General features: G+C 40.7%; 2 protein-coding genes across 5 annotated transcripts in view; one reads left to right on the top strand and one right to left on the bottom strand.

Moving 5' to 3' along the window:
* Window positions 1-13487, top strand: part of LOC144679535 (sperm-associated antigen 1-like) — a 503898-nt gene that overhangs the window by 443516 nt on the left and 46895 nt on the right. The gene's annotated exons all lie outside the window — the stretch shown is intronic.
* Window positions 9736-13487, bottom strand: part of pabpc1b (poly A binding protein, cytoplasmic 1 b) — a 28725-nt gene continuing 24973 nt past the window's right edge. For all 3 annotated transcript variants that reach the window (XM_078540029.1, XM_078540027.1, XM_078540028.1), the window contains 3 exons: window positions 11802-11932; window positions 11426-11521; window positions 9736-10156 (listed from right to left, as the gene is read on the bottom strand). In XM_078540029.1, coding sequence (XP_078396155.1) covers window positions 11435-11521; window positions 11802-11932 — 218 coding nt within the window. In that variant the 3' untranslated portion in view covers window positions 9736-10156; window positions 11426-11434. The remainder of the gene's footprint in view (window positions 10157-11425; window positions 11522-11801; window positions 11933-13487) is intronic.

Here is a 13487-nt window from a genome sequence, read left to right as displayed (position 1 = left end):
AGATACACTCACACGCATGCACGCACACCCTTTCACATGCACGCACACCCTTTCACATGCAAACACACATGCACACACACCAACTCACGCATGTGCACACACTCTCTCCACATGTGCACGCACTCTCTCTCCCTCACACAAATGCGTGCACAAACACACTCACTCTCCCTCTCACACTCACGCACACACACTCACTCTCCCTCACACACATGCGCACACACACTCACTCTCCCTCACACACACACTCACTCACTCTCTCTCACACATCCATACACACAGACTCTCCCACTCACACCCACTATCCCACACACATACCCTCACAGACTCTCACTCATACACTCTCCCACACACGCCTACTCACATGATCTCCCACACACACGTGGACACATGCTCGCCCCACACATGTGCACACATGCTCTCCCACACACACGTGCACACACGCTCTTCCACACACACGTGCACACGTGCACACATGCTCACCCACACACACGTGCACACATGCTCACCCACACACACGTGCGCACACACACATACTCTCTCACATACACACGCTCCCACACAGGTACACAACCCTCTCACACACACATGCACGCAGACACACACACATGCACACAATCTTTCACAAACACGCACACTCACAGGTATGCAGACACACGCACACATGCACACACTTTCACAAACACGCATATAGTCTCGAACACACACAATCTCTATCAAACACACATTCACACACTTTTTTTCACACACGTGTGTGTGCACACACTCTCACAGGCATGCACACACACACAGACACACTCTCCCTCACACACACTATCCCACACACCGACACTCTTCCTCACACACATATACACACGCATATTCACACACGCACACACACGGGCATATGCATTCTTTCTCACACACACACTCTCACACACATGCGCGCACACCCTCACATGCAGGTACACACTTGCACACATGCTCCCACACACACTCCCACACAGACAAACTCTCCCTCACACACATACACACACACACACTATCCCTCTCACACCCCGTACATACACACCCTGTACACATACATTCTCCCCCACACGCACATGCACACACACTCTCCCACACGGGCACACACATTCTTTCACACACAAACTCTCATATACATACACACAGACATATACACACACTCCTGCGCACATCAAACACATACGCACGGACTCACCCATACACATGCGCGCACACTCTCACACAAACGTGCATACAATCTCATATGTGTGGACACACAAACACTTCCTCACACATGCACTCTCCCACTCACGTGCACACTCTCTCCCACACGTGCGCACATGCACTCTCACGCACACGCATGTGCACACACCCACTCGCGCACTCTCCCACATACTCTCTCACGCATGTGCGCGCACACACTCTCTCACGAGTACACACACGCTCATACATTCCCCCACATATGCACACAACGTGCGCACTCTCACATGTGCATGCGCGCGCACACACGTACACACACGTGCACACAAGACTTTTGCACAAGTGCACGTGTGCTGTCATGATGCTATCAATGTATATAATATTTTGGAAAATATTTTTCTTTTTAACACAGGTTTATTCTGCGGATGTGTCTTAATTGGATTAATGTCAGCTAGCTTGGGTGTTTTGATATGTACTAGTTTGAGATGTAAACAGAGAGGTAGAGTGCATTTGCAATTTTTAAAAAGAGCATTCAAGAAGTGGGGTGAAAACTTGATGTCTTTCTAGCAGATACCAAGCGATATGTTTATATTTACTAATAAAATTGGTTTTATGAAAGAGTTTTCATTGTTAAAAGGTGAAGTTCAAAGAGCCTGTTGGACATGAGAATTTGAATTCAATCAGTGGTGGTAGGTATAACTTCAGCAGTTTTCGGGTGTGCAGGGCAGAGGCAATGTGAGATCAAAGGCAGCTGTAAGCCTCCAACTGGCTCCACAGGAATCAAGTGAAAGAACCTTAGTTTGAATTTGTAAGGTGAAAATGCTTTGCCTGGTGTCTGGTTAAGTCTATGGGTTACTATTGCCTTAATGGAGATTAATTTGGGAATTTGTTAAAAGTTATGATAGTAGTAATTTGTAGCCATGTGTATATATTTTAACCTGTGTAATTAATAAAATGTTTCAATTAGTTTAATGTAAAACTTCGAGAACTGATGGTCTGATTCCTGAGTTTAGAGTCACATCACAAACATAACACTTAAAATTATAGGTTATGACAGTTGTTTAAAGTTTCCCTCCGGGAATTCTAAATAACTCCGCTTTACCAGCTGCATCGGTCATAACAATTGGGGGCTCGTCCATGATAAAGTATATTTCTAATTCCTCGATTGGTTAGGAATTGGTGAATCTTAAGCTTACGAGTACGAGAGGTTCTTTGAATTCAGGAATTGGTGAGGTATTTTAGAAGTGATGAGACTGCAAGATGGCTTGGGCAATTGCTAAAACTTGTCCGGGAGTGGAAGAGATAACTCTGATTGGGTTGGAGAGAATAACCATAAGTAAGTTAACAGAGTTGGCTGATAAGTTACAATTAGGGTTACCTGTGGGGGCGAGGAAATCAGATATAGTTAAAAGTATAGCACAGCATCTACAGTTGGAAGTGAAACCTGACACCAGTGAGTCACAGCTGGAGGTAGTGAGACCTCAGTTGCAAATGAAAAAGCTTGAATTAGAAGCAAAGGACAGAAAAATGGTTTTTAAAAGGGGAATTAGAAATTGCGAAGATGGAGAAGGAAAGTTAGAAAGAGGGAGAGAAAGATAATTCCAACTGAAAATATTTGCAGTTAGAAAAGAGACTTCAGTGGGTGAGGAAGGATTTATCTCTAGAGTAGAACCTAGTGGGGAGATGTTTAAATTTGTACAAGCTCTCCCAAAAGTTTGAGGAAAAAGATATTGAAGCATTCTTTATTTCATTTGAGAAGCTAGCTAAACAGATGAAATGGCCACAGGAAAACTGGACATTATTATTACAATCTAAGTTGTTAGTTAGGGTGCATGAGGTAAATGCTTCGCTTTCAGAAGAAATGTCGGTGAATTATGATGCGGTGAAAAAAGCTATTTTGAGTGCATATGAGTTGGTTCCTGAAGCATACAGACAGAAATTTAGGAATATGAGAAAACAGCCTGTGCAAACTTATATTGAGTTTGAAAGAGTAAATCAAAGTAATTTTGACCAATGGATATGGGCGTTAAATATAGAAACGACCTATGCAGCTCTTAGGGAAGTTATTCTTTTGAAAGAATTTACAGATTCAAAAATTGAGGTGTTTTCATTGTCATAAAGTCAGGAATGCGAAGTCAGTATGTTGGAGATTGCGGGAAAACTGTAGGATTGGGGTACAAAAAAGCTCTGGCAGTAAAAGTACTGTGAGTTCTGAGGTTCAGGCATAGGGGAAACCAGTGGTTTATGTACAGGTGAAACGGAGAATCAGTTAAAGGTAAAGGAGTGGGAATGTGTTCACAGTTTACTCAAGAGAACCCTGAGCAGGTTGCAGAAATGTTTAAAGACTTTGTGTGTGAGGGGAAATTCTTTCCATGTGTACAGGTAAAGATGTTAAAATTTTAAGAGACACGGGCTAGTCAATCCTTAATGCTGTGGGATAGTGTTAATTTGTTGCTCAGAGGGAGTGTTGCAGGAGAAGGTGACAATAAGTGGGATTCATGGAGATGCTAAATCTATTCCGTTGTGGAAGGTAAATTTAAAGAGCAAATGGAAGACAGGTGAAGTTATAGTTGGAGTGGTGGAAAAATTGCCCATTCCAGGGGTTCAATTTATTCTGGGTAATGATATAGTGGGGTCACAAATATGGGTGATGCCTGTGGTAGTTAAGCAGCCTGTAGAAGTATTTTCAATGGAAGTGCTACAGAAGGAACATCCTGGATTGTTTCCTGATTGTGTTATAACTAGATCAAAAGCTCATCAGGAAGAACAAAATAAGATAAGCAGATAGTTCAAAGGCAAGAAGAAGATGTCAAAATCCAATTATCTTGCACTGTATTTGATAACATTGTTCAGGAGGAAGGAATGCAAGACAGTTCAATTAAAGTGTTTAACTCAAAGAGGTTAGTGGAGTTACAGAAAAATGATTTGCAATTAAAATAGTTATATCAGAAAGCTTATTCAGAAACCGAAGCAAAATGTATTCCAGTATGTTATTATCTTCGAGGGAATATATTAATGAGAAAGTGGTGGTCGGATCATGTCTCAGCAAATTCTGTAGAACCTGTCATACATGTCAAATAACAGGGAAATCACAAGCGGTGATTAAGCCAGCACCTTTAATCCCAACACCAGCATTTGAAGAACTTTTTTACCAGGGTCATGATCGATTGTGTAGGACCCCTCCCCAAGACTAAAAGTGGAAATCAGTCTTTTCTGACAATAAAGGATGTGTCTACTAGGTTTCCTGAAATGATATCTTTAAGATATATTACAACTAAGAAGATTGTGGAGGAGTTAATTACATTTTTTTTTAACAAGATATGGTTTACCAAAGGAACTACAATCAGATCAGGGGTCAAATTTCATGTCACAGCTGTTTAAGGAAGTAACAAACAGTTTGGGGTAAAACAATTTAAGTCAACAGCTTATCATCCGGAGTCACAAGGCGCTTTGGAAAGATGGCATCAAACTTTAAAAACTATGATGAGACCATACTGTCAGGATTATGCACAGGATTGGGATACAGGAATTCCATTTTTGTTATTTGCTATTAGAGACGCTCCTAATGCATTGACTGGTTTTAGCCCTTTTGAACTAGTTGATGGCCATGAGGTAAGGGGACCACTGAAATTGATTCATGAGAAATTGGTGGGTCAAAATTCAGAAACTATTCTCCTGGATTACATATCAAATTTCAAGGAAAGATTGAACAGAGCATGTGAGCTAACAAGGGAACATTTAAAGATTTCACAGCAAATGATGAAAGTGAAAGCAGATCAGGCGGCTAAAATTCACACTTTTGTTCCTGGAGCGAAACTATCAATTTTGTTACCAGTGCTAGGGGATTCCTTAAATACAAGATTTAGTGGGCTTTAGAGGATTGAAAAGAAATTGAGTGAAGTAAATTATTTAATAAATACTCCAGATAGAAGCAGAGGGTGTGTCATGTAAATAGGCTTAAAAAGTACTTTGACAGGGAAGAGGAACAAAAAGAAGTGTTACATGGGTTATTAAAATAAAGCCGTCTTTTAGAATTATGACGGTTCATTTTTTGATAAGGAGGATATCATGAAGCTATTAATGTATATAATATTTTGGAAAATATTTTTTCTTTAAAAATAGAGGTTTAGTCTGCAGGTGTCTCTTAATGAGATTAAAGTCAGCTAGCCTGGATGTTTTGAAATGTACTAATTTGAGATGTAAACAGAGGGGTAGAGTGTATTTGTATTTTTTTAATAGAGTATTCAAGAAGTGGGGTGAAAACTTGACACCTTTCTAGCAGACATCAAGCCATATGTTTATATTACTAATAAAATTGGTACAATGAATGGGGTTTCATTGTTAAAAGGTAAGTTCAAAGAGGCTGGTCAGACATGAGAATTTGAATTCAATAGTGTTGGTAGGTATAACTTCAGCAGTTTTAGGGCGTGCAGGGCAGAGGCAATGTGAGATCAAAAGGCAGGTGCAAGCTTCCAACTGGCTCCACAGGAATCAAGTGAAAGAACCTTAGTTTGAATTCGTAGGGTAAAAATGCATTGCCTGGTGTCTGGTTAAGTCTATGGATTGCTGTTGCCTTAATGGAGATTGGTTTGGGAATTTGTTGAAAGTTATGACAGGGAGGTGTCAGCTGTGGCTCAGTTCATAGCACCCTCGCCTTTGAATCAGAGGGTTGTGGGTTCATGTCCCACTCCCGGAAACCAAGAACTGTGATTGTACTCGAAAAGTAGTAATTTGTAGCCATAAGTATATATTTTAGCCTGTGTAAATTAATAATGTTTCAATTAGTTTAATGTAAAACCTCAAGAACTGGTGGTCTGATTCCTGAATTTAGAGTCGCATCTCAAACATAACACTTAAAATTATAGGTTATGACAGTTGTTTAAAGTTCCCTTCTGGGATTTTTAAATAACTCCGCTTTACCAACTGCATCGGTCATAACATGTGCGCACTCTTTTACACACATACATATACTCTCTCATACATGCGCACACATACCTTCTCACATGCAAGACACACTCACTCCCTGTCCTACATACACACGCATGTTCTCACACTCACGCAATCTCACGCACAAGCACTGATACGCAGGTGCATGCTCACTCATATGCGTACATGCGAGCGTACTCACACCCACTCTCATATACGCACACGTGCACACGCACTTGCATATACTCTCTCATACATGCACACACCCTCACACACATGTGCATGCACATACCTTCTCACACAGACACACACACATGCACTCTCTCACACACCCACCCCCACACACTCACGCATGCTGTCACTCTGACGCACACTGGTCCTCGCCCCATGTGCGCATGCGCTCGCCCTCACCCTCCCAAGCGCACACAGATGCACGCTCTTACATGCACGCACACAACACACGCTCTCTCTCACACTGTACTGTTTCCTTTGGGGAAGAGAACACTGAGTTTTGAGAGAGGAGATTTGATGGAGGCACTCTATATGATGAGGGGTCTGGACAGAGTAGGTAGGGAAAAGCTACCCATTGGTGGAAGGATCAAAAACAAGAGGACACAGGTTTAAGGTAATTGGTGATATGAGGAAAAACATTTTCATGCGGAGGCACTAGGTGAATTGTTCCTTAAGAGCCAGTGGACATTACACGATCAATGGCCTGCTTCTGTGCTGTAACCTGTGAAAGAGAGAAGGGTGGGGAGGCCAGAGAGAAAAACTATAGAAATTCAAGTTAAATAAATTAGAACAGCTGTTTGCTCAGGAAAGAAAGTGAATTGACAAATATCGAATCGAGAAGTACACAATGCAATGTAGAGCACCAAAACTGAACCCCAAAGGTAAAATGGATGGGCTCCAAGGAATGATTAGAAGTTAAGCTTAAAACCCTGAAAGCAGGTTGAGTTTGAGGCAAAGGTTACCCCATTGAGCTGTATAAATTAAGTGGTATTACCAAATACTGCTTGTTTGACGGCAGACATACTTCAAATTAAGCTCAACAGGACCAGAGTTACAAGCAAACTCCTTCATCCAAGTTATTTATATAGTGAAAAACTGTGGCCTCAATACAGATCTTTTGGGGGAGGGGGGGGCGGCGGTCATCACTAGTCATATTCTGCATCAGTGCTCCCTGTTTCACATATCCTAAACCAATTACTTATCCAAGCCAGTAGGTTGCAAAATTACTTCCATATCTACATTAGTTACATCCTCCAAAAACATTCATGGTTGTACATAATGCTCAGTGTCACCAACAAATTCTAGCAACTCCAGTTAGACTAATAGGCTTTATAATTTCCTAGATCAAGGGGATAATTCCTGAATTGATTGTTGGAAAATCAGTACATCTCCTCACTTACTTCATTTAATACCCTGGGTGGAAGTGATTGCATTCAGGGGATTAGGAGCTCTCTAATCTTAGTTTCTCCATCATTTTTAAATGAACCTTTGAGAAATCAAGAGGAAGAAATTAGATTCATTTTTAGTTTTCCTTCTATCTTAGTTAATCCTCATCTACTGTAATGACAATAATAAAGCTGTTTAGTAAATTTACCATTTTGATTTCCAACTACTGTATTGCCTGCATGTGTCATTAAGGGGCCCACTTTTATCAGCGTTTAATATTGTAAAAACTTGTCTTGATCCCATTAATTGCAAGCTTATTCAATATCTAATCAATTCTTCCTGATTTATCTACTTTTAAGCTCAATTGTCATGTATATTATGCCAAAAATTTGAATGGTATAATGCAAAATAGAATAGCAATTACTGTCCTATTTATTTTCTCCCTTTCACATCCCACTGTTATGTTTGGAATGCATTAGAAATCCCACAATTTAGACCAGGCCCCAAAGATCATGGAAGATCTTTCATAGGCCTAACCTCCAGCCATCCCAAATATCCTGTCCTGTGCTATGGGACAATTACATTTTCCGAAGCAGCTTTCCAGGACTAGTTATTCCACCTCCACGACACAGGCAGACAACCTGCTCGTACCCATAATGGCATGGATGCCTTCCAGAAAACCTGAACAGGGAAACCTCCATTTAGCTGCATAATCTGGTGGGGTCAAAGGCAAAGGATACATTTGCATCCCAGCAGTTAAAGAAAGATGAACAAATTTGGGACCTAGATTTGGAATTTCTCGGATCTCTGCATACAGATCTCTAGAGATCCCTGTACATAATACTGACATCTGGGCTTAATCTGCCAATGTAGGGATATGTAAAGGTAACGAAACTACTCAATTTGCCATCACGCAAAACCACCACCACCACCAAGATAACCTGGAATTTTGCCACATCTCAAAGGGTGTGAAAAGATCTCATCTGTTTAAGACCTGTTCAAGAATTCTATATCAAGTATTCAATACTGCTCATGATTTATAATTACATAACACGTGGAACATCTGTAATGAAATGGCCTAGATCTCCAGATTGTCCGAGACTCAATGTAACCCCCACCTCAAAATGCGCTGCAGGACCCTCTGGGAGTCCCAATAAAATGGCTGTGGGAATTGCCTGGGAGGTTTTAACTTCCAATGGGCAATTACCCCTCCCAAAATGTCTGACTGGGTTAGAGTCAGAGGATTCAGAAGTTCTGACTTACTTACCTGAAGTTACCCAGGAAATGTTAAGACAGAAAAACCCTAGTCTAACTCCTGGGCAATGATACAACTGACTAGCCCCCACTACCCATCTCGACCTGGCTAGCCCCCGTGACAACCCTTCCTAACCCCGATCCATCTGCCACCCTATGCATTTATACACACCCATTCACTAACACAGAGAAGCTTGGAGACCTTTAAACACATATGGCAGCTGGTGCTGTAAGAAGGGGTGCAGCTAAGTCTCTTTGCTGTTCTCTGCAAGCATTCCTGCAGTATCTTCCATTGAAAGTTTTCTAACCTGTGCAGCTAAGCGGGCAGTTTCCTGTCTGATCAAGTCAGGCTGACCCAAAGTTTTGAGTCAACATAAATCCTAAAGTGCGGAGGTAAACCTGACAATACTAAGGAAATACTCAAAGGTTGTTTCCTAGACATCCAGGGCTGCTGATAATTAGCTTACCATTTCTCCTGGTGCATTGACAGTTACTATTCATTGCTGGCGGTGAGTAATTTTGAAGACTTTATATACAGAGAGATAGCACCCTGTCATATTCGTGTTTAAATGGAACTACATTCCCCAGGTATTTTACTCTTTTGGACTGACAGCATGCTGACAAATGGAGGTATGAATACCGCTGGTTTTCAATTTTCATAGAAAGTATAAATCAGACTTTGGATTCCTTCCAGTGTCTCAGTCATTATTCACTGGTAATTTATGTACTGCATTTGTACCTTCAATGAATGAAATTCTGTAGCCTCACAGATGATGAAAGTAAAATCTTAAAACTACAAGCTAGTGTGGTTACGGAAGATCGAATGTCCTAAATCTTTGTAAAATGGGGATGTTTGTAAATAAACAAATTAACTTTTTTCTTCAAGTATAATCCAAAAGTTGAGAGAACAACTACCGTTTTCAGCAGTAAGTGCAATACAGGTCACGGGCATTAAACAGGAATCCACACGCTAAGTCATTATTCAGCATTTTTATTAAAGCAAGCATTCTATAATCCAAACGTTCAGTTTCAGTTCCTAATGCTCAACCATCAAACACACTGCCAACTAAAAACAGTGTGGATCTGCTGAGCATTTCCACAGTAATGGATTACAAAACTTTAAAGAAAGGAATGCAAACAACATTCTGTGCATAAAACACCTACCCCGGCCTAGAAAACTTTTCATTTTACAATTTTTTTTTGGTATTTTCCCATTAAGTCTAGGTTTAGCATCACTTATGCCAGACCTGGCAGTGACTTTGTTTCATAAGCTTTGAGGTTTCCTTTCTTTTTTTGTATACATTTTATATTTTGCGATGTTTTAAAGATTTTTAGCTTTTTCCAATGTTTAGAATTTTTTTCCAGTAAATGCAAGCTTCATGGTCCTCCTCCTCTCCTGCAAGAAAAGAAATTGTCGAAATGATTTTTCAAATTCATTGTTGCAATTACATTCCATCCAAGCATTTTAATCTTATATTATGGGTATTAGGTTGCAAAATTTGAATTCAGCAAATCTGCATAGTGCTTGAGTGAAATAAGCACATTTTAGTTATTCCACACAAAGGGAAATTGAAGCACAGTCTTGCATCAAAGGGTGTTTTTAATTTGTTCATAGGGTGAGCGCGTCGCTGGCTAGGTCAGCATTTATTACCCATCCCTAATTGTCCTTGAGAAGGTGGTGGTGAGCTGCCTTCTTGAACCGCTGCAGTCCCTGTGGTGTAGGTACACCCACAGTGCTGTTAGGGAGGAAGCTCCAGAATTTTGGCTCAGTGACAGTGAAGGAACAGTGATATATTTCCAAGTCAGGACGGTGAGTGATTTGGAGGGGAACTTGCAGATGGTGGTGTTCCTCCCATGTGTTACAGCCCTTGTCCTTCTAGATGCTAGCAGTCATGGGTTTGGAAGGCCTTGTCTAAGGACTATTGGTGAGTTTCTACAGTGCATCTTGTAGATGGTACACACAATGCTGCCGCATCAGTGGTGGAGGGAGTGAATGTTTGTGGATGAGTGTAAACCAAATGAGTTTTGTCCTGGATAGTGTTGGCCTTGAGTGTTGTTGCAGCTGCACTCAACCAGGCAAGTGGAGAGTATTTCATCACACTCCTGACTTGTGCCTTGTAGATGGTGGACAGGCTTTGGGGAGTCAGGAGGAGAGTTACTTGCTGCAGAATTTCTAGCCTCTGACCTGCTCTTATAGCTACAGTATTTATATGGCTAGTCCAGTTCAGTTTCTGGTCAATGGCAACCCACAGGTGCTATAAACTATAGTAAAGTAGAAATATGTCGTCTTTACTGCAATCAAAAATGACTCAAATTTGTCAACATATTAGCAGTGCAGCAGATGCTCCTTGTGCACATCAGTGATTGTGGAATTTCTCAACTATTCTGTCCCCTAATTAGATTGCAAGAGTAAAATAAAAATGGACAACTTAGTTGTAGCTAGGGTGAACTGAGCAGGCTTAAAGAGCAACTACATAGGCAAGAACTTGGGACGATGTTCCACCTTGTTTCCAACTTTACCCAGCAATAGAGTGAATGTGGAATATAGCTACCAGATCTTGCTGCCACAATAAAAATCAGGAGCAACATACAGGTCAAAGGTTCTGTTACTATGAACGTAGCAACAGTTTTTTTGTGAAGGGACACTTCTTCCATTAGTACTCACCTGAAAAATTTAAACACCTGCAGCATTTGGCACAACTACTTTCTGAGCAGCCTCTTTCGCCTGATGGGCCTGCAGTACAGCGACAGCTTCGTCAACCTGAATTAGAAAAGAAAATGATCAAATCTGTGACAAAATGATTGCATTGTACGATATCATAGCCACAACAACTGTAGAAATGTCAAACAAATGTGAATACAATGAGCTATGAAAATCTGGACATTGAAGAATCTGAAGGTACTCTCAATATTTCTGCAGTAAATGTTAAACTGATAGCAATATATATCACAACTATGTTGTGTTTATCATTTTCTACATAAACATAATTATTAGCTAAAATAAAGGCATCATCTCAGATTTGAAACCAAAAGCAATTTACCTTGGAGCGCAGGGATTCTGGGGACTCCAGCATATGAAGCAATTCAGAGTTATCTATCTCAAGAAGCATCCCAGTAATTTTACCCGCCAAACTTGGGTGCATGTTCTGAATCAGGGGGAAAAGACGCTCACCTGCAAGGAAACATTTCACTGAATAACTGAGCACAATGCAAAACTAGTTGCACGTTAAGCACTTTTATATAACTTGCAGTACTAGAAAAATATCCCTTCAAATCGCATTGACACCCCAGACATTAGCAACTCAAAATTTTTTCAACTTTTTGAAAACTAATTGAGAACATTCTTGAGAAATTGAACTCTTTCCTCTTTAGTCAACCCATGCCAGCATCACATATTCCAAAAAATCATCAAATTTGTTAAATGCTGTGTAAAGCTTTCTTAACTAGAAGCCCCTATGGTAACATGGCCAAACAACCACTCCCACTGTGCCCCTGCACTCCCCTCCCCTCCCCCCACCACCCCACACCACCCCCTCCCCCAACACTGTCAATTAGTGCTAAATCAGAAATGGATTCAAATAAACTAAACACATTCAAAATATAACCCTTACAAACTTGTGAAACCAAACCCAAAAATCATTAGGGTCCTGTGAGTGGCAGCAAGGCCCCACAGAACACCCAAACTATCAGAAAGTATTGCCACAAGTAACACAATGATATAAAACTGACAGCCATCAGTAAGGAAAACAGAATCCATATGCAGAAAAAAGATAATAAAAGGCTCAATCACATTAAGAGACAGCCTATACGCCATTGAACAATAGAAAGAAGGTGGAAGAAACATGCAAACAAACCAGAAAAATGGTAAAAGTTGTATTTGGCCCAGTAGACCATCCAACTCCCCCAAAATTCCCTATATTCTGGAACCATCCCAGCAGATTGGGAGTTAGCAAATGCAACACTGCTATTCAAGAAAGGACGGAGAGAGAAAACAGGGAACTCCAAACCAGTTAGCCTGACAGCCATTAGGCAAGTGATGGAATCTATTATTAAGGAAGTCTTAACAATGCACTTTGAAAAGCATCGTATGATTAGAACAAGTCAAATGCAGTTTATTATGAAAGAGAAATCCTGTTTGACAAATTTATTACGAGTTTTTTTGAAGACGTAACCAGCAGGGTAGATAAAGGGGAGCCAGTAGATGTAGTATACTTGGATTTCCAAGAGGCATTCAATAAGGTGCCACACAAAAGGTTAATACACAAGATAAGGGCTCATGGATTTGGGGATGATATATTAGCATGGATAGCTGATTGGTTAATGGACAGGAAGCAGACAGTAGGTATAAGTGGGGCACTTTCATGTTGGCTGGCTGTGACTAGTGGAGTGTCGCAAGGATCAGTTCTGAGGACTTAGCTATTATAATTTACGATAACGACTTCGATGAAGAGACAAAGAGTAATTTATCTAAGGTTGCAGATAATATAAAGCTAGGTGGAATGCAAGCTGCGATGTCATCAAAGAGATTGTAGAGAAATAGGCAGGTTAAATGAGTGGGCAACAAGATGGTGGATGGAGTATATAATGTGGGGAAGCGAAAGGCCACTCAATTTGGCCGCAGGAATAGAAAAGCAGAATTTTTTTTTCAAAAGGCATCAAAGTTGTAAATGTTGATGTTCAGAGAGACTTGGGTGTACTCATGCAAGGAACATAAAGTTAATGTGCAG

Source organism: Cetorhinus maximus, chromosome 4 (genome assembly GCF_964194155.1).
Source record: "Cetorhinus maximus chromosome 4, sCetMax3.hap1.1, whole genome shotgun sequence".
Classification (NCBI taxonomy): Eukaryota; Metazoa; Chordata; class Chondrichthyes; order Lamniformes; family Cetorhinidae; genus Cetorhinus; species Cetorhinus maximus.
Note: the sequence above shows the minus strand (reverse complement) of the source record. Positions and strands in the feature narration are given on the sequence as shown.